At 39.5% G+C, this 27,621-nt stretch overlaps 1 protein-coding gene across 1 annotated transcript; it reads left to right on the forward strand.

Annotated features, from left to right (window-relative positions):
* The first annotated feature begins 1,700 nt into the window (after nt 1-1,700).
* NAF1 (nuclear assembly factor 1 ribonucleoprotein) lies at nt 1,701-26,320 on the forward strand. Its single transcript, XM_086612494.1, has 9 exons — nt 1,701-1,780; nt 2,517-3,254; nt 5,604-5,742; nt 8,240-8,333; nt 11,999-12,081; nt 13,064-13,224; nt 18,106-18,157; nt 22,809-22,914; nt 25,517-26,320. Exons 1-9 carry the CDS (start codon nt 1,701-1,703, stop codon nt 25,936-25,938), a joined length of 1,875 nt encoding a protein of 624 aa, XP_086468620.1. The 3' UTR covers nt 25,939-26,320.
* Nucleotides 26,321-27,621: the final 1,301 nt, after the last annotated feature.

The raw sequence follows: 27,621 nt of genomic DNA on the forward strand, positions 1-27,621 counted from the left end.
GGAAAATCCCACGCTGGAGCAGAGATGCCTGTGCCTGGAGGAGGGCATAGAGAATGGTCTCCATGAGCTGCTGGAGGCTGATGACGAGGTGGAGAGGCATCTGAAGCCTGTGGAGAATCCCACACTGAAGCGAGTGGCAGCTCCTGAAGAAGCCGTGACTCTGTGAGGAAGAAACCTGTGCTGGAGCAATCTGTTGGGTAAGGATTGCATCCCACAGGAAAGACTCATGTTGGAGAAGTCTGTGGACTGTCTCGTGAGGATGGGATCCATTGGAGCAGGAGAAAAAAGTGTAAGGAGTCCTCCGCCTTTAAGAAAGGAGCATCAGAAGGAATGTGTGACAAACTGACCTGCAACACCCCCATTCCCTGTCTCCCTGTGCCGCTGGGGGAGGAGACAGAGCCGGGAAGAAGGGAGGGGTGGGGTGAAGGTGTTTTTGAGATCTGGCTTTGTTTCTTGTTATCCTCTCTGAATGAACCCCTAATGAATTAAATGTATTTGTCCCCAACCCGAGTCTTTTTTCCCTGGGGCCACGGTTGGTGAGTGCTCCCTCCCTATTCTTGTCTTGACCCTCAGGCCTTTTGTGACATTTTTCTCCTCTCCACCTCACTGAGGAGAGGAGTGAGTGAGCGACCTCGTGGTGGCTGAGCTGCAGGCTGGGCTAAACCATGACACTTAGTTTTGAAATGAGACCTGGTTTTGCAGGATCTGGTTTTGCAGGATTGGATTTTAGCAGGATTTTGCCTCTGCTTACTGTTTCATTGGATATAGATCTCATTTTGGTCATGTCATTAAAGATGAAAACCTATTTTCCAGTGAGACTCAATATAAACCATTTTTATGATTGTTCAGTATTTAAACTGTGCAATTGACATCTAATTGTTGTTGACATTTAATTGCATGAATTTCTAAAGATTCCCTTTGTTGAAGACCTTGCAGTACAGGGCAGCAATACTCAGACCACATGCCCTGTGAACCTTCACTTTAGGATCCCAAGGTTGTCACTAGAGAGAAGATGATCCCTAATCTTGGTGTTCTGAGTAACTGCGCCATGAGACAGTTTATTTCTGCTGTTTATACATAGAGTCTATACATTTCACACTATACAGTGCAAAAAATACCAAATGCCCGTAATGTGCCTATTCTGTTTGACCTACTCAACATTTTACATAAATGTAAAAAAAACCACCAACCTGATGAAATACGCTATATGCATATCTGTATACGTTTAATTTTCCTACTAAATAAATTCTGCTGATTGTATCTGCTGTGCCATGTAGTAAATAAAGAGTGGAACTACCAGAGAAAGACATCTTCTGCCAGTCAGATACTCCCTTCATCCTGCATGGAGTACTTGTGAAGCACTCTTGTGATGGTTTTTTCAACATAGCCTGGACATTCTGGAGAAGAATGGACTGTTTTGGGTGCCCTTTGAGCTGTAGGCACACAGTTCTTTCAGAGCTGGAGGGGAAGTTTATTACATGGAGAATGTGTCATTCTCTCCCCTGCTTTCACCAGGTATTCAAGTCCCAGTCCTCTTCGGCACTCCCAGCATTATCACACATTACTTTTTCATGTATTTATTTATGGGTTCCCTCCTCAGACCTATATTGCTCTATGCTCGCCCTGTTGACTAGGAGCAAAGACAGCCTTAGCTCTTGATTTGGAAGCCAGTCCGAAGGACAGCGTGATGAAGCTCTGCGATGGTCAGGAACACACAGCATTGGCACAGGAGCACAGTTGTCAGGTTGCAGTTTGGAGTCTGGGTTGAAGAGGCTTGTCAGTAAGCTCACAGTCACAGTAACCTCCTGGTGAGGCTTGTCTTTGAAACATCTTTTGGGCTGTGCCATGGATAAACTGTATTCAACAGAAGACACATCTCTTACCTCCTGAGTTATTGCCTCGGGGGAAGAGCTTTAAGTCTCCAAACATACAGAGCTTGGGGGAGGGCTGAGGGAATTCCTTTTCTCTCCTACAGGAGAGGGCACTATGGATGGCCAGATCTGAGGATGACAAGAGAAAAGACTAAGACACCAACAGGCTCCCCCAGAGAGTTGAGCGAGGCATTGGACAGACACCAAAAAACCCACAAGCTCTGAAACAGTGCGTATCTGTGGTGAACCTAGAGTACAAATGGACATTTATGCTGTGGTGACTGGTTTGGTGACCTTAAGGATGCGGTTAGGTTTTGTTTTATTATGGGGATTCTACAGTAGGGTTAGGTATTACTGTAGTAATTGGGTAATACAGAGCTTTTCATAGAAAAAAAATCATAGAATATAGAAAACAGAAAAAAACTTCTCAATTTTATGTTTCAATTACACGAATCCTCTGTGTGTTGCCAGCGTATTTACAAAATATCAAAACGCATCCACCCCACTCGGTCCCTAGCAAAAGCAGCAACGACCTCCAGCTTTGTCCTTCAGGCACGCCTCCTAAAAACAAAACTTTGGCGTTTGATTTAAATTAACCACGAAACCTCCTTCGCGTTAAGACTAAAGTAAACGAGACTCTAAAAGGGATGACAAAACTCAGCACCGCCACTTCCCACGGCTGCGCGCCGCGTCACAGCAGAACCAGCCCTCCGTCCCCGCCCCCGGGGCGCAGCGCCACAACCGCGCATGCGCCGCTGCCCCTCGCCGGGCCCGGGCAGCCTCGGTGCGTCGGCGCTGGGGACAGCCGGAAGCAGCGTGTGGCCGGGGGCGTGGCCGTGGTCCGCGTGGGGCGGCTGAGGCGCGTGCGGCCGGTAGCGAAATGGAGGTGGTGGCGCAGATGGAGAGCCTGACGGTTGGGCCCGGCACCGCCGGCCCGGCGCCGGGCCGGGAGCAGGCGGAGGGGGCGCCGGGCGAGGAGCAGGCGGCGAGCGCGGAGGGGGCGCCGGGCGAGGAGCAGGCGGCGAGCGCGGAGGGGGCGCCGGGCGAGGAGCAGGCGGCAAACATGGAGGGGGTGCCGGGCCGGGAGCAGGCAGAGGGGGCGCCGGGCGAGGAGCAGGCGGCGAGCGCGGAGGGGGCGCCGGGCGAGGAGCAGGCGGCGAGCGCGGAGGGGGCGCCGGGCGAGGAGCAGGCGGCGAGCGCGGAGGGGGCGCCGGGCGAGGAGCAGGCGGCAGACATGGAGGGGGCCCCGAGCTCTCCAAGCCGCCGGGAGGGCGGAGGGGAGAACCAGGCCCCGCCGCCCGCAGCCGAGGGAGCGCGCTGCTCGCCGCCGCCCGCGGGTCCCAGCGAGCCTCCTGCCGCCGGCCCTTCGTCGGACTCGGACAGGTGGGTTTAGCTCCGGGGCCGGGCGGGGCGCGTCGCTCTCCGCGGGTCGGTCTTTCCCCTTGGCGGGCTGTCGGGCGGCTCGGGCCGCCGGCCCCGCGGCAGGGGTGTCCGAGCCCGCCCCTGGGCCCTCCCCGGTGTTTCAGCTTCGGTCGTTTTCTACTTACTTTTAAAGGTGACGTTCTCGGTTATGTTTGACTAGGAGATTTCTTGTTGAATTAACGAGCCTCCAAAACAATGACTGTAAGGGTTTAATGAAAACATGAGTTTGATGGTGTTGGCCCGTAGAGCGTTATGGTTGGTTGGGCCACCGTGACCATTTGAATGTCTTGTTTGACATGGTCTTCACAGGGTGTTCTGATATCACTCCTGACAAGACGTCTGCAGCGTTATTGCTGAGAAAAAATGGAATATAGGATTCAAGGTACAGAGCCTGCAGATCTTAACTCGTGCTCTAATGTTGGCATCTCAGTGGAAAAGCTCTTTATCAACCTGTATGTTTTTTGTAGAAGGTTCCATCTCCTACTTGCATCTGTACTTTGGTGTGTAGTATAGTTGGTGAAAAGTAACTGTGGTTAGATGTGGGCTCTGTTTCAGTCTTCGAAGCCTGCACGCTTTGTCTGTTTCTGTGAGTTATGTGATTTCTTTCTGGGCCATTGCAGCAAGACAGGCGTTTGCTCCTAACTAGTGGAGGCTCAAATGAAGTCTAAGGATCCCCTCTTAAGATACTGAGCTTCGTTAACAGTTAATGAGCTAAAGCTTGGCTTTGGAAATACTTTGTTTGCTCTGTTCAAAGGTTTTGTAGAACATTAGGAAGTGGTGGAGAACAAAATTCCTGACCTGTGGCAGAGGCTTTACCTGTAGTCTTTTTTCCAAAATCTATTACACTGATGTTCAGGTAAATAGTCCAGACAAAATTTTGATAGCTTTAGCTTATTTAGCTGTCTATATGTATCTTTTCTTTTTTCCCCCCCCCTCTCTCCGCTGATTGATTTCTGGTAGTCTGACAGATTTTTGTCTTTCTGCTGTGCTGATTTTGTTCCAAGAAGTCCATATTTGGCTTTTTCAAAAGATTTATTTGGAGAGGTGCTCTTATTCATTGTCTTTCCTATCAGCATTTGTTGGGAAAAAAAAAAAATAAACACAGCAACAAATAATGGAAAGCCATCCATTTGTTTGTCAAGGAGACAATGTAATACCAAAGACTCCAGAAGGAAGTATTTTTGGTATTTTATTTATCATTTTGTTTCTAAATGCTGCTTTGTTAATGGCCAGATCAGGTAAGAAAGGATAGATGTAGTTTTACAAAAGTTTGCTTGTTTTGCTGTATTTTTATGTGAGGTTTGTGACATGTTTTTTAATCAGGCTCAATTATGTCACACGTTTATCTCTTTCACCAACTCTTGGAAGAACTTAGACTTTTGCTAAAAGGAACATGTTGACATGAATAAGGACTGGTTTCTTGCTGTGCTCTTCACTTTGTTCTTCACTTGAAATATTAGGAGTCTAAGATAATAAACATCTCATATTAAATTACTAATCTGTGAATATGTACTAGGGGAATTCAGACAGGCCATGGATTATGAAACTAATCCCTTTTATCTGCAAAAATTAGTTTTGTTTTTTTTTTGTCGTGCAAGATGCATTGCTTGGAATAAGTATTTTCTTGACTTTCACTTAGCTTTGTACTACTGTTGGGATTGTGCAAGAGGAGGAGTGACTGGGAGCTGTAGAAGGTAGTTTAATGTACTATCTTAGAAATTTTTTTTGGTGCTCAGTTATGTCAAGTGATATTCAATACTAAGAGTTTAAGTAGTGCATAAAATGGAAATTAGCTGATAGTGCATAGACATTATAGTCCTAATTTGGCTGTATTGATTTAGGTACTATACTGAAGTGATCATCCTGTCACTCTAAGGTCTCATTTCACTTGCAAACGAATGAAGTGTAGGTCCCAAACTGTGACTGTTGGCTGTGTCTGACAGAGGGAGTTTTGCTGGTGCCAGACGTTTGCCTGGGGTAGCCAGTGGGAGAAACTGGGCTAGGTGAAGTTGGAGATGTTTGCTTTCATGCCACATGTGCCATTCCACAGTGAAACAGAGGGGACCCAAATGAGCCATTGTAGTTGTTAGTGTTTGCTCTGAACTGCCGAAGCTGCCGCTTCTCTGAGGTGTGGGTTTTTTTATAAGCTTATAGGTTCAGAAAAGATTGCTACTCTTCTGTATACAAATGTATACATGTGAGAAATATAGACCTGTTAACCAAAGGTGTTTGAGTAATGCATAATCTAGCCACTCTTTTTATCTGTAATGTAGATGTCTGTGTTCTGACTCCTGTGTTTGTTTTATTCAGTGATGCGGATTCAGATAGTTCATCAACTACATCCTCCTCTTCGTGTTCTCCTTCAACAGTATCTGATGAAGATGATCATCCAAGTGAGAAGGGTAACAGATCTTACTGTGTTAAAGCAAAAGATGAGTTGCCTATTGATGTAAGTGCAATGTGTTGTCTTTTAAACTGTTTTCTAGTAACCCCACTTAAAATATTTTGACTTAGTATGTTTTTAAGTCATTGCAGTACCTAGTGATGGAACATAGGTTTTTACACTAGTTCAGGTATAGCACGGCTAATAACTTGAAATGCCTTGTTTTTCATTACATTAAGACCGCTCTGAAGTGAGGTTCACAGCTCATTTTAGGTTTGTATTTGTATAAAATCAGTTGTAACTATTGGAAACAAATTTCTGAATATTTTAGTACATGTTTTGTTGTTTGTGTATTGCAGGCTTTCATCATCTTTTCTCTCTGTGAGAGACTGCAAGTTCTCTTATGTCTTGCAGACATATCTTAAGTATGTTTAGCCTTGAGGTAAAAATTTGAAATGTTGTATTAAGCCTTCTAGAGGTTCAGACTGCATTACCTCTACTCACTTAAGCAAAATTATTAGAGTGGTCATAGAAGTGGTTTGTATTTGGTTTATTCTCCAGTTTTTGTTATAGCACCGTTTTATGTTTTGCAGATCAGAACCTTAATTTGCATGAGATACTGTTTTTTGGCTTTGGTTCTCATAAATAACATACTCGTTAAGTATTGCTGCCATTATTCCTTGTTATTTCAAAATTAAGAGGTTTAAAGGAATGAGTTTTAGTAATAATCTGCTAATGGGTGATTAGCTATGCATCATTTGTAATGGATTACAAATGAAAGATAATATAACGCTGTAATGTCAATTTACATTAACAGTATATGTTTGTTCTGTAGATCTTTTCCCTTCATAAATGAAATGCTTTCTGGAATGAGAAACAAGTCTGGTGAAGGGTATAAGAAATTATTAGAAAGGTAGAGGGAAAAAAATCTCTGAAGAGCAGATGCATTTGGATACATTTACATTTGTTCCAGTGCTCTGTAAGATTTTGTAATCGATTGCTAGGTGACTGTCTGGAAAGGCAGAGGCATTAACACACATTAGTAGTAGCAACAACAGGAGATAGAATTATGTTGTTAATTATTAAACTGTTGCTCTGGAGAATCTTGGAGTAAAGAGAAGCTCTTAGGATATTCTTTTATCCCTGAAATTAATCGAAGACTGAGAAACACACATAACATTGTGTTCTGAAGGAGTAAAACATCAGAGCAATTCCTGCTTACATGAACTTCATTTTGAAGTATGATTAGCAGTAGAACCATTATAAGTGATTCTATGACAACTTTTTTTTTTTTTACAGCACTGGTCCTTTGAACAAAAATCCTTGCTCAAATAGATGTGCTTATCAGATTTTGTTTACCTTTTATCTCAATTATTTATTTAAATAAAATCCATGTTAGCCTGAAAATGTTTTGTTGATTTGCTCTTTTGTCTCGTTAGCTTACTAGCTTCAAGTCCAAGTATTTACAAAATGTTGTCTTCCTGTTAAGTACTGGCCCGATTATTTCATCGATTCAGCAAAGCTATAGCTTTTTGCTGGTGATAGTTAATAAGAACTGAAGTTCTAGCAGCTAGTCTATGTAAAGAGGTGGTAGATTGTTTATGTAAGTTTGAGAGAATACAATTTGAAAAATTAAAATGTATCTGTTAAAAATGAAACATGATGATGATTAGTCTTTTACCCAAAACTCCCCAATAATAGCGAAGTTGCTGAAGCATGAGTCAAAGGTAAAATAAAAGATTTAAAAAGTATTTAACTGGAATATATGCTTAGGGGAAAAAATATGCACGTATTAAAGAGTGATAGTGGAACTGTTTTAGAAACCTTCTGCTTTGAAGTGTAGGATTGGCAGATATTGTATATAGCATGACAGATAGTATAGCTTACCAATTTGAGATTTATGATCAAAATCTTAGCTTTCTTCCTTCTGGTCTTTGCCTTTGACTTACTCTGGCATCCATGACTCAGTTAAGTCTCAGCAGTGAAGTTGGTTTAATGTTGGAAAGCGTACTGTCCTGTAGAAGTATATGGTGTTTCTATCTGAATTCATCTCTTGTCTTTAATGCTGTATTGTATGATCTGGAAATCTTGGCCTCTGGTCTTTCAGTTGCTCTAGAAGCCTTTGTCAAGCACTTCTGTTAAGAGTGATGATTATCAGGTGAGGTTTTGATAAAATGGGATAAGATTCTTCTATTGGAGAGAGATTTTATTTCTGACGATGCCCTTTAAAAGTGCAGTTCAGTGCTAGGATTTGGACTCTGCCTCCAAATTCAGAGGCAAAAATATCAGTTGTTGGCTTTCTTCAGTTGAATAGGATTGGCTTCTACTTTAGTTGCAATGGAAATATGTAGTGTCTCAATAGAAAAGGTGTCTTTGTAAGTGACATTCCCCCAAGATGAGTTTTTTTAGCATTATTCTGAAAGAGACAAATCAAACTAGACGTTTTTATTAAATCTTCAAAATGCTAGGAGAATTTTCTGATTGTCAAATTTAAGCAGCAATAAAGTGATGAATGTCTTAGTGTGATGAGATTGTATTCTGAATATTGACTTCGTATTTTCAGGAACTGCCTCCTGTTGAAGACTTATCAATAATTCTGCCTGATGATGTTGAACTGAAGCTCTTTGGGACAGTTTCCAGCATCATTGAGCAGCTAGGTAGGCAAGATATGTTTGCTTTGGTTTTAATTAAAATAATTTCCGTATGTGTCTGCATTAATTGTATGTTTAACTGTTCCCTCAAAACATCACTACTGCAGCATTCTACTTCAGGGGGTAGTGGGTTGCTTAATGAGAACTCAGACTACCACATGACACTTGTGCTGAATTCCCCTTTAGGTGGCTTACATCTTCTAAAGATGTAAGATATAATGACTGTTACACGTTTGTTTCTGTGTGACTTTCATGTTCTAATTTTTTCTTTAAAAAGCCTTTTATTCCACCATATACTATGATTTTCATATATAAACTCTGGCAACAATAAGATTGAACGTTTGCAGTATTTTAAGAAATCTCTGGCTGTACATGCTATGTTTGAATTGTCCCTAAAGATGCGGGAGGTGTGTAACTGAAAGCACAGATGCAGTACAATGCAGTCCCAAGTGGTTGCGTGTTAATATATGAGGACAGGAAAAAGACTTACTTCTTTAGCCAGTGTAGCAGTACTTGAGTAATTGATATATTGCGTATATTCTTCTTATTTTTTTCCTACTTCTGGCACCTTGACCAAATACAAACTGCCAGTGTCAGCAGTCATAGGACAGCATGACTAACATGATATACAGATGCTAGAGGGTAAGCTTAATGGGATTGAGACGTACAACGGATGTAAGCTTAACGGCATGTGATAAGCATTTAGGGATCTTCTCAGATCTACCTGGGACCTCAGTTTTTGATACGTGGAATCAAAGTTTTGCTGAAGCTGATGTTAAAATATCCATTGGTTTGTTTGTATTTAAGCTTATTTCAAGTGTTCTATTCTGCTTGAACTACCTTCAAGGCAATTTGCTTATGAAAACTAGAAATTAAGTTCAATTTTGAAGTTAAAGTATTTATGTTGAATGAAATACAAAAGAATTAAAGCAAATAGCCTTTGCTAGTAAATTTTCTTTTATTATAAAAGACTCGAGGCAATAGAGGCAATTCCTTTACAGTATTTTTGTTGGTGGTGTTGGTTCAGAGTTAGATTTAATTTTGTTTATGTACAGGAAGCTATTTTGAGATTGTGGAAGGTAGTAATCTGGTCATAGACCTCTTGTCCTACTTTACCCTTTCTTACTTATTGATAATAATGAGGACCTCAAGAAAGCTGTTTGCAGCTAAAATAACAGTTCAAAAATGAGCTAAAAGAGAAACAGTTGAATCATAGTTTGTGATTATTCTTATTTTTAATCTAGTATGTATTTATACAAAGCTGTTTTTAAAGACTTTAGTTTTGAAAACTGTCCTAAATGTTTAATCCTCCTTGGTGCTTATAACTTTTTCAGATCCTGTCCATTTACTGATAGGTGAATTCTTGAGTCTATATTCTACTTTATGTAACTGAAATATATGAATTGTTGAATTTAGATTGTTTGGTGAAAGTTAGAAAACAGACTAATAATCATACATGAAATAAAGCCATAAGAATGGAATAAAACCCCAAGATATCTGTTATTTTTCAGCTTTTACTACCTTGCTTTGTGACTACTTCTTTCTACCTGTTTTCCTTTCTTTTCAGTTCTTCTGGCAACAGGTGTCTAAGTGGCTTAAATTTCAATTGATTTATCACCACGTTAGGGACTCTGCCAGCTAATCGTGGGTTAGTTTTTTATTTTGGAACTAAATTGATACCTGTGCCTACTAGGTTTGAATCTAGTATGAGGGAAGTTGAGGTCTCATTTGGAAATCGCAAATATTGTTTTGGCACAACGATCAGTGTCCTGAATTCTTTCTGTCGCTTTGATGTAATAGAAATCTCTTCTGTTCTCTGTAGCAAGCTTCCAAGTTCATCAGTGTGCAGTGTGTGGTACCTGTTAAGCTGACTGTTTCATATGAGGTGAATTTAAGGCTAGAACAGTATAGGTTCATGCATTTTTCATGCTAGCTAAAGAAAGATGGCAATACTTGCTGTGAACTTTAACTTGTGCTCAGCGTATCAGAATTTAACAGAACTTTTGTTGGTAGTTGAAGAGCAAAGAAAAATTCACTGTGTGGGTTGAGCCTGGAAAATAACCAGCTTTGGTATACATGAGAAACCTGCCCTGGGACTGCAGTTTGGGCCCTGGAAGAGTGGAAGCTGAGGATTTTGGATGGGTTGATGGAGGAGGAGCTGTAAGTCAAATAGGCTGCAGGTGATAATGTTTCTTATGAAACATGACTTATGTTTACTGAATACCTTCCTTAGCCTACTGAAAGACTGGGGGCTACACATCGTCAATCAAGTTGAGAACATTCTCTGAGAGTTTTTAATGTTTTGTTTTTGTTGTGTTTTGGTTTGAATTTTTTGTTATTGGTGTTTTTTTTGGCTAAGGTATATTTCTTATAAGCAACACATTGCGTTCTTTCACTGTATGTTTTATCTTATAGGTAGGCAAAAAATAAACGGATTTCCCAACTTCTGTTGAAATTCAGTGAGCTGTTAAGCCTGTAGCGTTGTCACAGACTTGCTTGGCACATCACAAGGTGTTTGCAGATTGAAATAGCAAAGCTGGAGTTTTAGCTTGATGAGATGTTTATTGCTTAGAGTCCTGTTATGTAAGTTTAGCAGTGATAATCTTGTTAGTTTTTGTTGGAGTCTGAGTGACACTAAGTGCTTGAATGACTTTATTTAATGATGGAGAGGCGTTGAGAATGCTTAATCGAGCATTCTGTTGTTTTAGAGGTAGAAAAGATTACCTTCAGAATCAGAATTTTTTGAGTGCAGTGCTGCTAGGCCTGTATTGACAGCTTTACACAATTCCTGCTGAATGTAAAGACTCGCTATTTCTGTAGACTAAAGCAACAAATGTGAACTACAACTAAAGAGGAGACTCAACTACTGTAAAGATTTCAGTAAAGAGTAAACTCTTTATGTCTCTGAATCTGGAAAACCTAAAAATGGAGTAGCCTGTGTATCAAATTATGTGTTTAATGGAGGAAGAAAATGCTTCTGTGCCCATTTATAAGGAACTAAGTCTACTAAATGTTAAGATTTTGTATTTTGAGCCATTTGCTCTCTCTGACCACTCATACCGTCATTAATCATGGATTAGACTCAAATGTAGAATGACACTATTGTATGACATTTAATTCCAGGAATGTATTTCAAATTGTGTATCTGGATACATAAGTGACACCACCAGTTGCTACTGTGACTGGACTGCCAGATACCTTTTGTGTTCTGGTCTGATTCTCAATGAGTTACTAGGGGAAGCTCTAATGAATAGCTATCTCCGTTCTCTTTTCTGAGGAGAATTTCATTTGGAATGCAAAGAAGGCAGAATATATCTGCACTCAAAAAACAGGTTATTACTGCTATGCACTTAATTAAGAAGCATCTCATTAAATACAAGTGTCTCTCACAGATATATGAGCCTTCTCTTCTGTACCTGTCGTGTGGTCTCCTTTCTTTCATCACCCAGAGATCAATAATTCTGTAAACAAGTGTAAATCTTACCACTTATGGGTCACTGAAGAAGAGATGTACCATTGTAAGTAGTTTTGTGTGCGCGCAAGAATTTGCAGGTGAAGCTCTTTGAACTTGAGTAGACAAATAATGAGTGGTTTGTTAAGTTTCTCTTAATCAACTACATACTGCTGTTGAAACATAAAAGTTCTAATTGATTTTTTTTTTTCTGTTTTAGTAATAATTGAATCACTGAGAGGCCTACCTCCGGTGAATGAGGAAAGCATAATTTTTAAAGAAGATCGGCAAGCAGCAGGAAAGGTGTGTGTAAAGCATAAAAGCCTGTTACTTTAATCTAAAATCCAGAGTATTCTTTTATGTTCCAACAGGTAGTATTGAAGTCAACTAAATGAAAGATAATGTTTCCTTGATATGTAGTTTTTCTTCGTGCTTTTGACTCTTGCTATAGTAATCTGTTTTTTTAATCTCAAGAATTCCTAACCTGGAATTTATTGTATCCTTATAGAATTAGTGTGTGATGAGTTTCTGCTATTTTATGGGAGTGCTTGTAGAGAGGGAGAGGTTGCTTTCAGATACATGATGATGTCTTGAATAAATAGGCTATGTTTTTTTTATTACAAGGAGTTTGGGGGCAAAGATTGTAGACTAATTAGAGTCAAGTTTCAGGAAACTGTTCCAGTTTAAGGCCAATGTGTGCTTTATGCAAGTATGATGAAGAATGTTTGCTGAGAGGGGTGTTGCATTCCATTTTATGTTTTCTGGAGATGAAACAGTTACTACTGTATCTTTGAACGCTACATGTGACTGAAACAAAAAAGCAGAGCTTGAAATTGCAGCTCTTCTGTACGGCATCTCAGAATTCTCTGCTCTCCATGGAACTGGGGAGCTGGCTTAAAGGCGTCTTGTAAAGATGAACTTTGAGGAATAAACGGTCAAGAGATTGTTCCAGGTGTAAGAGATTTGAAAGCATAAGGGAGAGAGAAGAATAGTAAAGTAGAAGAAGCAGGCATTGAAAGCAGTGTGGTTGGGTGGGCGAGGGCAACATCAACATACGGTAGCTTACTTTTCCACATGACTTAAACAGGAGCTGGAGAAATACACTGTCAAACAAAACGTGGTAATAAAACTAAAGCATGAAAGTAACTTTTATTTCATGCTGCTTTTTGAGAATGGCAAACTTCTTAAATACAAAGCATCTTAAAACTTCATGGTTGTCTACAGTGAAATTAAAGAAACTACCAAGAGCAGATAGCTAAACATTTTAATTTTGTTTGTTTTTCAGATATTTGAGATATTTGGTCCTGTTTTACATCCCTTTTATGTATTAAGATTCAACAGCTCTGAGCATATCAAAGCAAAAGGTATTAATGTGCAAGATAGCATGTATTTTGCTCCATCGGTGGAGGACTTCACCCAGTATGTGTTTGCAGAGAAACTAAAACAGTGAGTCCAACTTCTTTTCTAATGTGGTTATAATGTATTTTTTAACACAGCTAAAAATCCTGGGTTAAAGTTTAGCCTTGAATAAGAAATAGTAGGACTAAGCTTGACATTAAAACTTTTTTTTTAGGTATTCTCAACTGTGTTGTAACAACAAGGTTGTACTATTTTGCTTTTCAGAACAGTACAGAGTAGCTGTAAACTACAAGCTTCTTAAGTGTTATAACTACTAACGTTTAGTAGCTTCTTATTCAACTTAATATAGTGAGCTTCCTTTCTTTTCATGCCGCTGTGTTACTTAAAATATCATAACCAGAAAAAATTCATTGATACTTCCCTCCCCCACACCATCTCACACACATACACATGCATGAGTTTTGCAAGCTGAACTTTCTGGATTTTGTTGTTCTGCAGATTCTTGTTTAGCTTCATAACTTACAATAAACTTGTTTGAATTCTGAACAAGTTTGTGTTACTATTTTTACTTCATGTCACAAGGCCAGAACTGAAATTTAATGATCAATCTATTATGCAGTTGGACAATAACGATTTCATATGAAAATTACCTGCTTGTAAAGTTGAGAGAGGGGAGGGATTTGAGTGGCAATGTAGCATGATATTCAGAAGCTTCTGAATAGCACTTGTGTATCCCAGTCTGCCCGAGGAACGTAGCATGTATGAATAGGACTAGTAGCCATTTAAAAGAAAGTGTACTCAAAGATTCAGAATAAGAAGTAAAGCATAATAAATGACTGCTAGACATTAGTGTTCTAATTATTGATGAATAATTGTCTGAAATAATTATAGGTTAAAAAAGTCCTTTGTCATACAAACAACTTAGTCTCTGTTTATTAGGGTTAGTTCTCATGTATTTGCAAATTTTTTTCTGACTACAGCTGATAATATTGGTTTCTGCATTAATTGCAACTCTGCCAGTATTTATACTGATTTTTTTTTTCTTTAGTCCTGTGTGTGACCAGACCTGCAAGAGTCTTGTCTTTTTTTTTTTATTATTCCTTCCCATTTCTGTGGAAGCAACAAGCATACTTTTCTTTCAGTGGAGGCCAAAATAGATCACTTTCTCACTCTTCCGCTTATATGTTTTTATGCAACATTTTGATGCCAGCTGGTCTTTGATTTGTGCCATTAAACTTTGTTGCTTAGTACAGTAACTGCACAGACTTTAATCATCTGCTTACTACATCAATAACTGTGTGCCATACTCAGCATCTGAGATGCAAGACTCTTGTTTCAGTTTGTTACATGCTTTGCCACTAGTTTTGGGAACTATTTGTCTTTTGGTAGTACTTGACTATCATATATGGTACAAAATTAAACACTAGGTAAGATGTTTCATGCTTTCGTGACCTATTGGAGCAGCTCAACAGTGAGTGCATCAGATGTTGTTTCTTGCCCTGCATCAAAATGAGCAGTGTGAACACCTGTGTAATCTCACATAAACCACAATTTCTGAATAATATGATTTAAGTTACGTTTTACTGAAACAATATTTTATTTCTGAATTTTGTCAGTAAAGGTTCTTAAGCTTTTGTAAGGCAATAGGTACTATTTCTTGAAGCAGCCTTTTCACAAACTAGATGTCATTGAAAAGGGATAAAGAATTTTGATTTCTGATCTGTGCTGTAATGTCTATATAGAGAAACCAAGGTGACATAGATAATGGAAAAGTTGAACTTTGGTTAGTGCTTCACAAGAAGGCTTTTGGACCTTAGCAGATTGCAAATTTTATGACCAATGTTTTTAATTTCTGCTTTTTTGTTAGTTTGTGTGCAGTCCAGCTTGTGGAGTATTATAAGCTTAAGTTTTAGAATGGCTACTCAGAACTGATGGTACTTTGAAAAGGAAAGGAATCAGGATTATGATCTGAAAGAAACATTGAGTTTGAAGCTTCTTCTGAAATCTGGCATGCAATCTGCTTGCATTGTGCAAAGTTGCAGTGCTATGAATAAGCCTTACACTTTATAGCAAAATAAATGAGTGTAGTGTAAAACTTCTTGAATGCAAAATAATTTGTTGCTAAAAATAGATTCATGTTGTATTACCTGAAACACAAGTAATTCTAAAGAAGCTCATGTATTTTCGTGATTCCTTTGAGTCACCTTTTGTTAGACTTCCAGAGCCTAGAGTATCTGAGTTCAGAAATCAAAGAATTACTATCTTGTTCTTGGCAGAAAATTATTAGGTATCTTGGAGCATGAAAAGTGTTCTGTGTTTTGCTGAAATGGGGAAGGCTACCTTGGGAGAGCGAGATAAGCTGCTTGAAGAACTTAAAGGTTTAGATGTTGCAGTCAGCCGTACTGCAACATACTGTGTAAAGACCACAGGTCTTGGGAGTTTCTTGCGTGCTCTTGTGTTTCTGACAGGCATGTGTTGCCCAAAAATAACAAGATGAGAGGGAGAAGCAAAGAAGTTTGTTCATCTGTACAGATGTTACTTTCCATTATTGCATAGGTAGAGTTTTCTGCAGCTGAGAAATTGCTTGTATAAAGCCCTTATCTTCTGTTCCTCCTGGTAACACTTTATTCTAATTGAACTTTAAAATGGCTTGCATGCTAATATGACTTGCTCATAATCACAAACGTGGTGTGTCTTTATGGTTTTCTAGTGATACGCAGAGTGTGAGCTTCAGTTTCGTGGTTAGAGGTTGAGGCACAAAGTACCACCAGATGACTTGCAAGTGTTCTCATGGGCAGCCTTTGACTAAGGGCCTCTTAAGTCCAGGCTGCCTAGAGCCAATGTTTATGTATGTTGACGTAGCTATTGCTGCTTGATTGTCGCTGACTTGGTGAATACGTGAAAAGAAACCACCTTACTTATTAGAGCACTGATTGAAGACTTTTCACACTGAACACGTCAGTGTTGTTAACTATATGGTTCCCTTTTGCAAGTAAGAATTTTCAATGTGGCCCTATTTTATGTAGTTTGCATAGATAAGGATTGTGTTTTGACATTTCAGACCAAAATATATTAAAATTGTGAGCAGTATGGAAAAACCTTTCACAGACTTTTAACAGTGTAATTTAAATTTGTTCCACAAATTTGTTGCTAATCAAATAAATGACTTATTTTTAGTGAAGCTTTTAAAGTGGTGGGTAAAATAAGTAATACCACTTCAAAATTATTTTGATGCTTGTTGGGCAAGACAATTGAGTTTTTGCTTCCTTAAATGCCTTTTACCTTGCTTGTTAATTTTGTATTTATAACAAATTAGAAGATGAAACGTAATTATCTACCTAACACTGAGTTGATAGCCAAGCTTAGAGGTGTGTTTCTTTTGTCTTTAGTTCACTTTGCCATAGATGTACTTAAAGCCCGTGTCCTACTAGGCTAGTTTATTGTCCTTTTTAACTGCAAATACGCGTTCTGAAACGAGAAGAATAAGAAAGCTTAGGACTGTAGTCAGCATAAGAAAGTTGCAGTGAGCTTCCTCGATTCAGTTTCAAAGTAATTTAGGTTCAAAAGGATATGTTAAGCGTATATTGATCAAAGCTTGATATTAGCTGTGTGAAATATTCAGTCTTCAGTCAAAGTAGGAATATCTTTCAAGTGACACGTAGTGAAGTTCTAAGTCAGCACATACATTACTATTCACTTAGAAACGACATTAAAAACCAAATACCTCTTAGAACAGGCAGCTCCTGGTGTAGGAGATCTGATACCTTGACGAAAATGTTACCCTATTAGCTACAGTACAGTTTTTACAGATGATTCTTGCAGATGTGGTCAATGGTTCAATGTCCATGTGGAGGCCAGTGACGAGTGGTGTTCCTCAGGGATCGGTACTGGGACCAGTGCTATTTAACATCTTTGTTGGAGACATGGACAGTGAGATTGAGTGCACCCTCAGCAAGTTTGCAGATGACACCAAGTTGTGTGGTGTTGTGGACATGCTGGAGGGAAGGGATGCCATCCAGAGGGACCTTGACAGGCTGGAGAGATGGGCCTGTGAGAACCTCATGAAGTTCAACAAGGCCAAGTGCAAGGTCCTGCACATGGGTCGTGGCAATCCCATGCACAAGTACAGGCTGGGCGGAGAATGGATTGAGAGCAGCCCTGAGGAAAAGGACTTGGGAGTGTTGTTTGATGAGAAGCTCAACATGAGCCGGCAATGCGCACTGGCAGCCCAGAAGGCCAACTGTATCCTGGGCTGTATCAAAAGGAGCATGGCCAGCAGGTCGAGGGAAGTGATTCTGCCCCTCTACTCAGCTCTCGTGAGACCCCGCCTGGAAATACCGTGTTCAGCTCTGCAGTCCCCAACACAAGAAGGACATGGAGCTACTGGAACGAGTCCAGAGGAGGGTCACGAAGATGATCAGAGGGCTGGAGCACCTCTGCTATGAAGACAGGCTGAGAGAGTTGGGGTTGTTCAGCCTGGAGAAGAGAAGGCTCCGGGGTGATCTTATAGCAGCTTTCCAGTACCTAAAGGGGGCCTACAGGAAAGCTGGAGAGGGACCTTTTACAAAGGTGTGTAGTGATAGGACAAGGGGCAATGGATTTAAACTGAAAGAGGGCAGATTTAGGTTAGATATAAGAAAGAAATTCTTTACATTGAGGGTGGTGAGGCAGTGGAACAGGTTGCCCAGAGAAGTTGTGGATGCCCCATCCCTGGAGGTGTTCATGGCCGGGTTGGATGAGGCTTTGGGCAACCTGATGTAGTGGAGGATTTCCCTGCCCATGGCAGGGGGGTTCTAACTAGATGATCTTTGAAGTCCCTTCCAACCCTAACCATTCTATGGTTTTTAACCTGGCATATGTTGCTACTATGTGACTCAAACGAGACGTTTCATAGCTTCCATATACCATCTTTCTTCATCTTGATTGTCTTAATTTGTGGTTTATTTGTGGTTTTTTTTTTTCTTTTAGGGAAAAAGGTTCAGATGCCTCTTGGAAGAATGATCAAGAACCACCACCTGAAGTAACTATAGTGTTTTTTTAGTTTTATTATTTTTGATTACACAAGATACATGTAGGAAAATTTCTATGCAGAGTAAATAATTAGCAAGCTTATTTTTTTTTTATGCAGACAAGAGTTAGATGTACCTCTTTTTCATTGAAAACAAAATCATGCTTTTCTTGGAGAGGACTTACAGTCAGTGTAGAGAATACTAGCCGTCTTTTTCTACTTGCTTTTTGCAGTTGGGAAAGTTTATATCTTCAGTTCCTCTAGTCCTTCAAGAACATGTTTGGCAACCTGAATGTTCAACTTTGAGTAGCAGTGCTTTTACCTTGCCTAATAGTTTTGCTTCAGCTAGGGAATTTTTGTCCGTGCTCTTCTTTCACTGCAGCTTTGTCTTTTACCTTGCCACAAATAATTGTCTTTAAAGGCCTGCTAATGCTCTGCAAACTGTATTACTTGCGTGTTTAAGCTGTCTTCTTTGTTAGGTTAACTTGACACCTACTCTGTTACTTTCTTTGAATATTTTCTTAGTAAGATTTCCCTACTGTTTGCTATTATAAAACACTAATTTCATGAGAGGAGATGAACTTCTTCCATACAAGGATTGTGTAGAAGTGAGGGCTCCTCATGACCTTTGATGTAGTTTACTGTAGGATCTTTAAAGATTTCTTCAGTGACATCCAGGCTTCCTGTCCAGTGCTCCTTAACTCTACTCTAACTGTACTTTTAGTGACTATTCTCTTCTTCAATAAGAATTGCAAGGCTGATAGTTTTATTGAGGTGTTTTCGTGCAATTTGATTTCTAGCTCAACACTTGAGTCACTGTTCATTGCAATTTCTGCTTAAGCCTGTCTTATCCGAAATAGCTGAAATTCCTGGAAGCCTTATGTCTACCATAGTATCCTAATGAGATCTGTCTGCTTGTTTTGAATCTTCCAAAAGCTTGCATAGTTAGCATAGTTCTAAGCTACACAGTATGTGCTTCTTACCCTATAAAATAGGCAAGGTTTTTTTTCAGGTTGGTTTGGTTTTTAGTGTTCTAACCAATTTTTAAAATAGAATAGACTAGACTGTTTCAGTTGAAAGGCACCTACAACAATTATTTAGTCCAACTGCCTGACCAATGCTGACAAAAAGCTAAAGCGTGGTATTAAGGGCATTGTCCAAATGCCTGTTAAACAATGACAGGCTTAGGGCATCGACCACCTCTCTAGAAACCCTGTTCCAGTGTTTGACCACCCTCTCAGTAAAGAAATGCTTCCTGATGCCCAGTCTAGGCCTCCCCTGGCACAGCTTTGGACCGTTCCCCCTCATCCAGTCACTGGATCCCAGGGAGAGATCAGCACTTCCCTCTGCTTCCCCTCTTTAGGAAGCCGTAGAGAGCAATAATGTCACCCCTCAACTTCCTTTTCTCCAAATTAGACAAACCTGAAGTCCTCAGCTGCCCCTCTTAGGACATTCCTTCCAGCCCTTGCACCAGCTTTGTTGCCCTCCTCTGGACACATTCAAGGACCTTCACTTCCTTCTTAAATGGTGAGGCCGCACCAATGCTGAATACAGCAGAATAATTGCCTTTTTTGACCGTCTGGTTATGCTGTGTTTGATGCCCCCCCCAGGATGTGAGTTGCCCTCTTGGCTCCCAGGGCACACTGCTGACTTCTGTTGAGCCTGCAGTTAACCAGCACCCCCAGATCCTTTACTGCAGGGCTGCTCTCCAGCCATTTCTCTCCTGATTTATGCTTGTGCCTCGTGTTACTCTGTCCTAGGTGCAGAATCCAGCATTTCATCAACTAATCATAGCCCAGTGCTCCAGTCTCTCTAGATCCCTCTGCAAGGCCCCTTGACCCTCAAGAAAGTCAACAGCACCTCCCAGTTTGGTATCATCAGCAAACTGGCTAACGGTGCGTTCAAATCCTGCATCCAGATCGTTGATAAGTACATTGAATAGAACTGGCCCTAGAATTGAACCCTGAGGAACACCGCTGGTGACCAGTCACCAACCAGATGTAGCCTCATTCACTACAACTCTTTGAGCTCTACCCTTCAGCCAGTTCGTTGCCCAGCATACTGTAAACCCACTCATCTCACAGTTGGACAACTTAGCCAGAAGGGTGCTGTGAGGGACAGCATCAATTTTTGCATTCACAGTTCTTATCCCAGGCCAGTTGTCCTGGCTCGAAGGAGAGATGTTGTGACATAGGCTTTTCTATGCTTGGAGATAGGTCCTGTAATAATGATGTATTAGTCTGTCAACCCAGAATGCTACTTTTTCCGCTATGGTGAGGATGATGCATTTTGAAATACCTTTTTACTTCCCACAAATGGAACTAAGCTGAGCAGCGTTACCTTTTCTCACAGAATGCTTGTCTGTCAGTTCTGCCTGTAAATTGTCTTCCTTTCTCGGGGAGATATCATCTCACAGAGAATCATTGTTTGAGAGTTAGAAGTGTTGCATACAATTGGACTGTAGGTATATGATCAATAGAGCTTTGAAAGACTGTGTACACTTAGATAGTTTTGGCTAGTCTTAGCTTTCTTTTATCAAACAATTTTCTAGTGATGATACAAAATGTGCTTATTGGCTAATGGTGAGCTCTTCTTGTTTCTTAATCGTATATTTTAAAGCTGGTCAGGAGATAAGCTTGTAAATGTGTAATTTAAATTTGTAGGAACCTAAGTAACTTCTAAATTCAGCTAAATACAGTCAAGCAGTCAAGACTTTTACAGATATAGATTCACTGCTTTTTCCAAAGTTGCTTTTTTTAAATGATTTTTATTAATTTTAATTATGATACTGTTACCTTCAAGTCAGAATCTGAAAGTACAGGGGGAACTTAAGGTTTACTGTACTTCACTATAGGAAGGAAGGAAGCTTGAACAAAATCAGTGATGGCAAGGATGCCCAAACTCAATTGATTTTTATGACACGCTTGTTTCCGTGGCTGTTCTGACTTTGTGATATGTCTGTATGCTCTGTTTTGGAGAAAACACTGGTTCAACTACCTTGTAATCCTTAATTAGAATAATGTTTGGATAGTTTTAGCAGTTAGAGTTTACACTAAGAGATCCAAACTATGACAGCTGATGAGCTGATAGAAGGTAGCTTTTGCTCTGAAGGTAACAGCTGTTGACAAGGATGCAGATTAAATTCTGTGCTACTGATGCTTGAAATTGTCTCTTGCAGTCAGACTCTTATAAAGCCCTCAGCTGGCAACTGGTTTGGTAACTTTTCTGGCCAGCTCCCATGGTAAACTGTGTGCAATTGCTCGAGTCCGTTTTTTGTGATACTGTGAAGCTTTATTTTTGTATGAATGTTAAATTAATCCATGTCAGGCCTTTTATGCTTGCTACTTTAAGGTATATGGTAAGCGTGCCTTTTCTGACAGGCTGGTAATTAGCCCAGCTTGACTGTAGACTCAGTAACACAATCTCTCTTGCCCTTGTCTTTGGGGTCATAGGATGACAAAGTGTGATCTGTGTGCTGCAAGGATAGCAGGAGCAGATAACTGCGATTTCTTTGAGGTTGCTTTTGTGGAATGTTACATGGAAATTAGCTAGCAACAGAAGATACCCGTTGTTTGTTATTTCTGCTCTACTGGAGGATGGTGTGGAAGTCCTTAGAAAAATCAGAAGTTAGTGAAAGATTTTACTTCATGGTATATATCATCTTGTATTCCTTGTGGCTTTTTTTGAGTGAGAACATACTGCAGTTATGTAGAAGAGGAACTACTTGTATTCAGAATTAACTTTTACATGGCTCTTCTAGCACTGTTTTGGTGCAGTGCTTTTGAGATCCATGCTCTGTGTATGTTATAGGCATACATGAGTAAGCAGCAAACCCCTTTTGTCAAGGTTTGGGAAGGGGAGAACAGGAACAAACCGTGCCCTTTTAAGTCATATGAGTGAGCTGTTTTTCAAGGAACTGATTGTGCTGACAGATTTCTTTCCTGCCACTAATAACTTTTCCACATTCTATATATAAGCTAGGATTTGAAAGGTAGCAAAACCTTGTGTAACAGGAACAAGATGTTGCAGTGACATTGAATCTACTGTAAATGACAACCTTCTCCAAAACTAAAAATTCCTTTGGAATAACATTGCTATTGCAAGTTTAACAGGAACAGTGTTATTAAATATACTACAGAAAATTCCAGTTTAGTGACAATTTTAGACTAGAGGTACTTTTTAAATGTAATATAACTGTACTGAGTTAAGTATTGATCACCAAGTTAATTTTAGTTTATTTTAAAAATTCGTAGTTTAATTTACCTAGTCTGCTGTTTTCCCTTCAAAAGCTTTTCCTTGGTAATAACTAGCCAGCTCCCTCAGAGATTTCTGATTTTTGTTGTACTAACATCTAGGCAATCAAAAATTTTTGTTCAGTACTTCAGTGTTGCTGTTCTTGGAAAAAATAGATGGAATAACTGAGTATTGAATAATTGTCTTATGAGAAATTTGTGGAGTGTTAAGTTTTTGATAGTGTTGAGAAGCCAGCTGAACACACAATGGCTCTTCGAATGCAAAATAGGAAAGTGCAGCTATAATATTCTTCTAAGCTGACTGCAGGACGGGTTGTTTTCTAAGTAACAATTTACTGCTAGAACTGAACTTCTCTGTGCAGTCTTCATATGGCTTTGTTCTCCCGTGTTGTTTTTTTTTTTCAAACCAGGCCTTGGATTTCAGTGATGATGAAAAAGAGAGAGAGGCAAAACAGAAGAAAAAGAAACCTCAAAGTCAAGGAAGGAAGAAACTCAGATCAGAAACAAACATATCAAGTGAGTGACTGCTATGGAAGAATGCTTTTATCTGTTAAACTGAGTTTGAAATGCATCATATTTATCTTAATGACTGAGCATTTATAATGCCGGTATTTCTGTGCTATTCGGTGTTGCGTTCGTGAATTTGTGGCTACGTTCCTGAATTTTTTAAAAAAGAAAATGAAAGGTGTAGTATAGGAGTGGGACAGTTGTCAGAGGAGATGCAAAGGCACTTAGGACAGTGTCAGCTGACACACAGTGAGTATACAGAACAGGTGCCACCTTTTGGTGTTTAAAGCTTGCTTATTGCAGGAGTTACTGGTGCCCAAGTTCAGCTCAAGCCTTTGAGTGCAGGGAGAAGATATAGGAAGCCTATGTGTAATTTTTAGAAACCTATTTTTTTTACAATCGAGGAGAAGGCACAAATCTTAGATGGGGAATTTATTCCTCTATCTGAAAAGGAAACTCTTCCTCACCCATGGCATATAAATACTCCTTTAAAAGAACTGTTATTGAGAACCTCTCTGTTTACCTAACACAGATGTTAGATGAACAAACCTATAGTAGTTTTAATAAACGTTGTGTAGTTTCTCGTAGTATACATAGCTGCCTTCACCTTCCTTTCTCCTGCTGTTGAGAGATCTGTTCCAGGTGTGTGCTTGCAGCTGTACTCCGTTTGCAATAACCAAATTTTCCTATCTACTCTCATGCTTCTCTACTGACAAAACTTTTTACTTTTTGGTTGCCATTTTGGTTGAATAGTTTAAATCTCATCACTCTTTCTGTTCTCACTGGTCTGCTTCTGTTGCATGCTTTTTGTACCACTCCCTTTAAATACTAGTGACTCTCATCCACTCCTCTCTTCCTTTTCTACTGATTACATATCAGGTTGCTTCACCTGTCTACAGCACAGTGCTCCCCCCCATTGATTTTCTTGAACTGACTCCTTCTGTGAGTTTACTGCTCTTCCTTTGTAAAGCTGCTAGACATTGCACCCCAGTGAACCCCTTATCTCTTGATCTGGGAAGTCAGTAACTGTCCTGTCAACTGTTTTACTCTATGTACAGTACCTCCCTCACTTCTACCCTTTAGATGAAGCTGCAATCTTTTAGACTGGCTTTTGCCATATGGTTTTGACAGTTCTCCCTTAAGGGAAGGATCTGAATCATGCTATGCTTTCCCTTCATTGCTGATGGTTATTTTCTCTCCTGGTTTTTTCTTATCTAGCATACGGCATGTTTTCCGCCATATCCTTATTCTGCCAGCTGATTGCAGACCTGTCTTTGCCTGGGGCGTGCTGAGGCTGTTACTGAACTATGTTCCATAACTGAGAACACAAAGGGAGGAGTTTGCGTCTCCCACAAAGGGAGACATACTCAGTCTGTCAAGGGAGTATGGGTTATGATTTGCTGTGTTCTTCTGTAAATAACATGGTATAAATTGACCTTGTGTGCAATTTAGTTTGGCTGTGGAGTTCAACAACAAGGATATCTGGCAAATTGAGGCTCAAACTCAGACTCAGCTGGAGTTTTGCTTGGATGCATCTTCATAAAACTCTTATTAAAATTGGCTCATTGTTATAGTCTGGTAGGAGAAGAAAGAAGAAAAATATTCACTCGAGTACTTTCATTTCAGTACTTCTGAGAGGACTGCGCGCACGAAAGGAGTCTAAGTCCTAATCCTCTATGCAAATGAGTAGGAATTTTGGTATCCAGCTACCTTTCCAGACTTAGCTTTTCAAATGTGAAAACGTTTGTGTCGTGTAGTGCCAAAGACTAGGTACACGTAGGTTCTTAAAATTCAGTGATTTCATGCGGTGTTATGTCCCTAAATACATTTTTGCTTCTAGCCCTAAAATCCTTTAGAGATCATGTTTCGCTTTAAATTCTACAGCCTTTTGAATATCTTAGCAGCTCTTTGTAATATTTTTAATATTTTGATGCTCTTAATTTTATAGCACTTATCCCGTTAATACTCTTATGATATTTATATCAAGTGGCAGCACATTTGTTATGAACCTTAAATATAGGCTTATAGTGACCTGTACAGGGAAAAATTCATCTTTGAAAGATGAATGCCGAAAGCTAATTGGCTAAAGATACAGGCTGCTTTTTTTCTGATAGACTTAAGTTAATTTTATTAATTCGAGTTTGAATAATTTCTTGTGTCCTGTGTCTGTGCTGTAATACCAACTCAGATCTGAAAGCTGTATACCACTTCAGTGTAATGCAGTGTTGATTTATCTTCAGTTTTAAAACGTGTTGCTTTTAAATCTTGTTTTAAACCAAAGCTTCCAAAATACTCACAGTTTGAGTGTTCCTGTGATTCATTAATACAAATGAAAATGTCTGGAGGGGAAGAAAGTGAAATTTCTTTTTTAATGACTGAATTTGCAGCCCTCAGGATCGTTCTTTCTATATTACTGTAATAAATCAAGATAAGTTACTAAACAATAGAGTTGCCAGTATTATTTTGTTTATGTATTATTTGCCAGTATTATTTGTTGATAATCTTAGTTTTCAAATTTCCTTGACTTCAACTTGAAAGATTTGTGAGGACTGAACTTAATCCTTCCAAACTAATACTAAAACTGTGTGGTTTTTTGGTGTTATTTTAAAAGGTGAGAATAAAGGACTTCATCAGTCAATGCAACAGCCTGCTTCAAGTTATTCAAGGGGATACCGTGGCAGAGGGTTCTCCAGGGATCCGTTTCCTCCTCCGTCAGGCCCTCCAGGTTTTTTGAGACCACAAGTAAGACCACCACAGCTATACTCTTCAGACAACAGAATGCATCAGGAATCTCTAGTGTTTCCACAACCTCATAGAAAAGAAAATCCAATGATGCAACAGTATCCCTTTCCTCCTCTAGTTTTTGGTTCTGTTAATGAGATGCATCAATTCCACCTTCCACCTTCAAAACCGAATATGATTTGGACAGACCCAAACATGTACAACTCATCCTACCAGTTTTTGCCGCCTCCGCCACCACCACCTCCTCCACCTCCTCCGGATAGCCATCCTTCTCAGTTCAGGCCTTACTAAGTTTCCATAAATGTGCATACAGAGCATTGCAGTTTAAAGGGAGGAAGAACAGGTTGCCAAGACTGTATTCCCTTATTTTGCAAATGCTTCATTTTTCTGCAACAATAGAACAAACGCAGAGTTTGATGCTTCGTGGGACATCCATAGAAAACTTATTTTTTTTCTGTATATGTTTTCTGTTAAAAAAAAAAACCCTGAATATTAAATAATGGTTTATTTTTATAATATCTACTAGTTTGGGATGATAAATAAAAACCTTTTGGAGACTGGTATGTAATGGTGGAAATCTATTTTGTAATATTTAAGAGTTTATGTCTAATAGTGATGAGGATATGTCACACAGATGATATTATTTTTAGAGTGGTTGTATATTGCTATGCTAAACCATTTTTCTGAATTTTTGCAAATTTTGAAATCTACTTGCATAGAAACTAAGAACCTGACACCTAATTTTTAACGTAAGTTTTCCTCTGTTTATATAAACTCCTGTTACCCAACTTTTAATATTTCATTACTTTCATATTAACTGAAAGACTAGAGCTGAATGGTCTTTTTTAAAGTAGCTGGATGAAAATTTGGACCAGCAGCTGAATGACTATCATATTTAGGGTCCTATAATAGCTGTAAAAGATCAACTTATCCATGAGATGTTTTGCAGTTAAGTTTAGAATGTAAGACGGCATGGTATGAGGAAATTAAAAACCAGCATAACTAGAACGGAAACCCTTACACTGTGAAGATTTTAAAATGAGGAAAAAAAAGTAGTGGGACAGAAACATCTTAAAGATTACTTTTTCCACTGAAAAAATCATTACTAGTTGTAATGATTTTTGAATCATTAATCAACAATACAGTCACTCCGAACCATTTAACAGAACTGACAAAGTGTGCAGTATGTATTTCTAGTCTTGAACTCAGTTTGGCCTCATTACTTTGGATATATGTTTAAAGGCTAATGAAGCTCTGCAGGTGTTGTTTACACTTTTACTCTATTTCCACATAACTGAAGAATGAAGCAGAAATTTAATGCATGAAGGGAGGGACGGTCTTGTCGGGATGCTGCTACTGTGAATTAGAACTTAATTTCAGACTTTTATGTTTCCTGTAATATACTTAGGTAATAATTCTATTTTCTAATATATCTAAAAGTACTATTACGTAGGTGTGCAACTGAGAAGGTTGTGTAGATCTCAAATTTGATGGCAAACAGGTACTGTACAGTGGTAACAAACTATTTCAGAACAATAGCATTCCAGTCATTAATGTTTAACTCAGTTCTTGCTTTTTTTTTTTTGTAGTAAAAAGAATGTCCAATTCTAGTCTGTTACAAATGCTTATGTTTTTTGGGAAAGGAGAAGAGGGTGAATTTCTGACTATCTAATCTGTAGCCCAGCTATTACCATTGCTAGTGATAGGTCGCAAGTGTGAGGGAACTCATTACGGCTCACGACTGAGGCTCAGCATGTTTGTGTTGCCTGAGCTTCCCTTGACTCACCTGGAACTTTCTTTGTACTTGGTTTAGCTATAGCAGCAATTTGTGAGTGTTTTGTTCTGTGGTATACACATAGGTTTTTACATAGATGGCAGCAGCAAGTAGTTACCTGTGTAGAATGGGAGTATTTATGAGTTCAATGGAATAAGATAGTGTAGGGGGGTAGACATCTAACATGATAACAGAAGCCT

This window comes from Tauraco erythrolophus, chromosome 5 (assembly GCF_009769465.1).
Source record: "Tauraco erythrolophus isolate bTauEry1 chromosome 5, bTauEry1.pri, whole genome shotgun sequence".
NCBI classification, from domain to species: Eukaryota; Metazoa; Chordata; class Aves; order Musophagiformes; family Musophagidae; genus Tauraco; species Tauraco erythrolophus.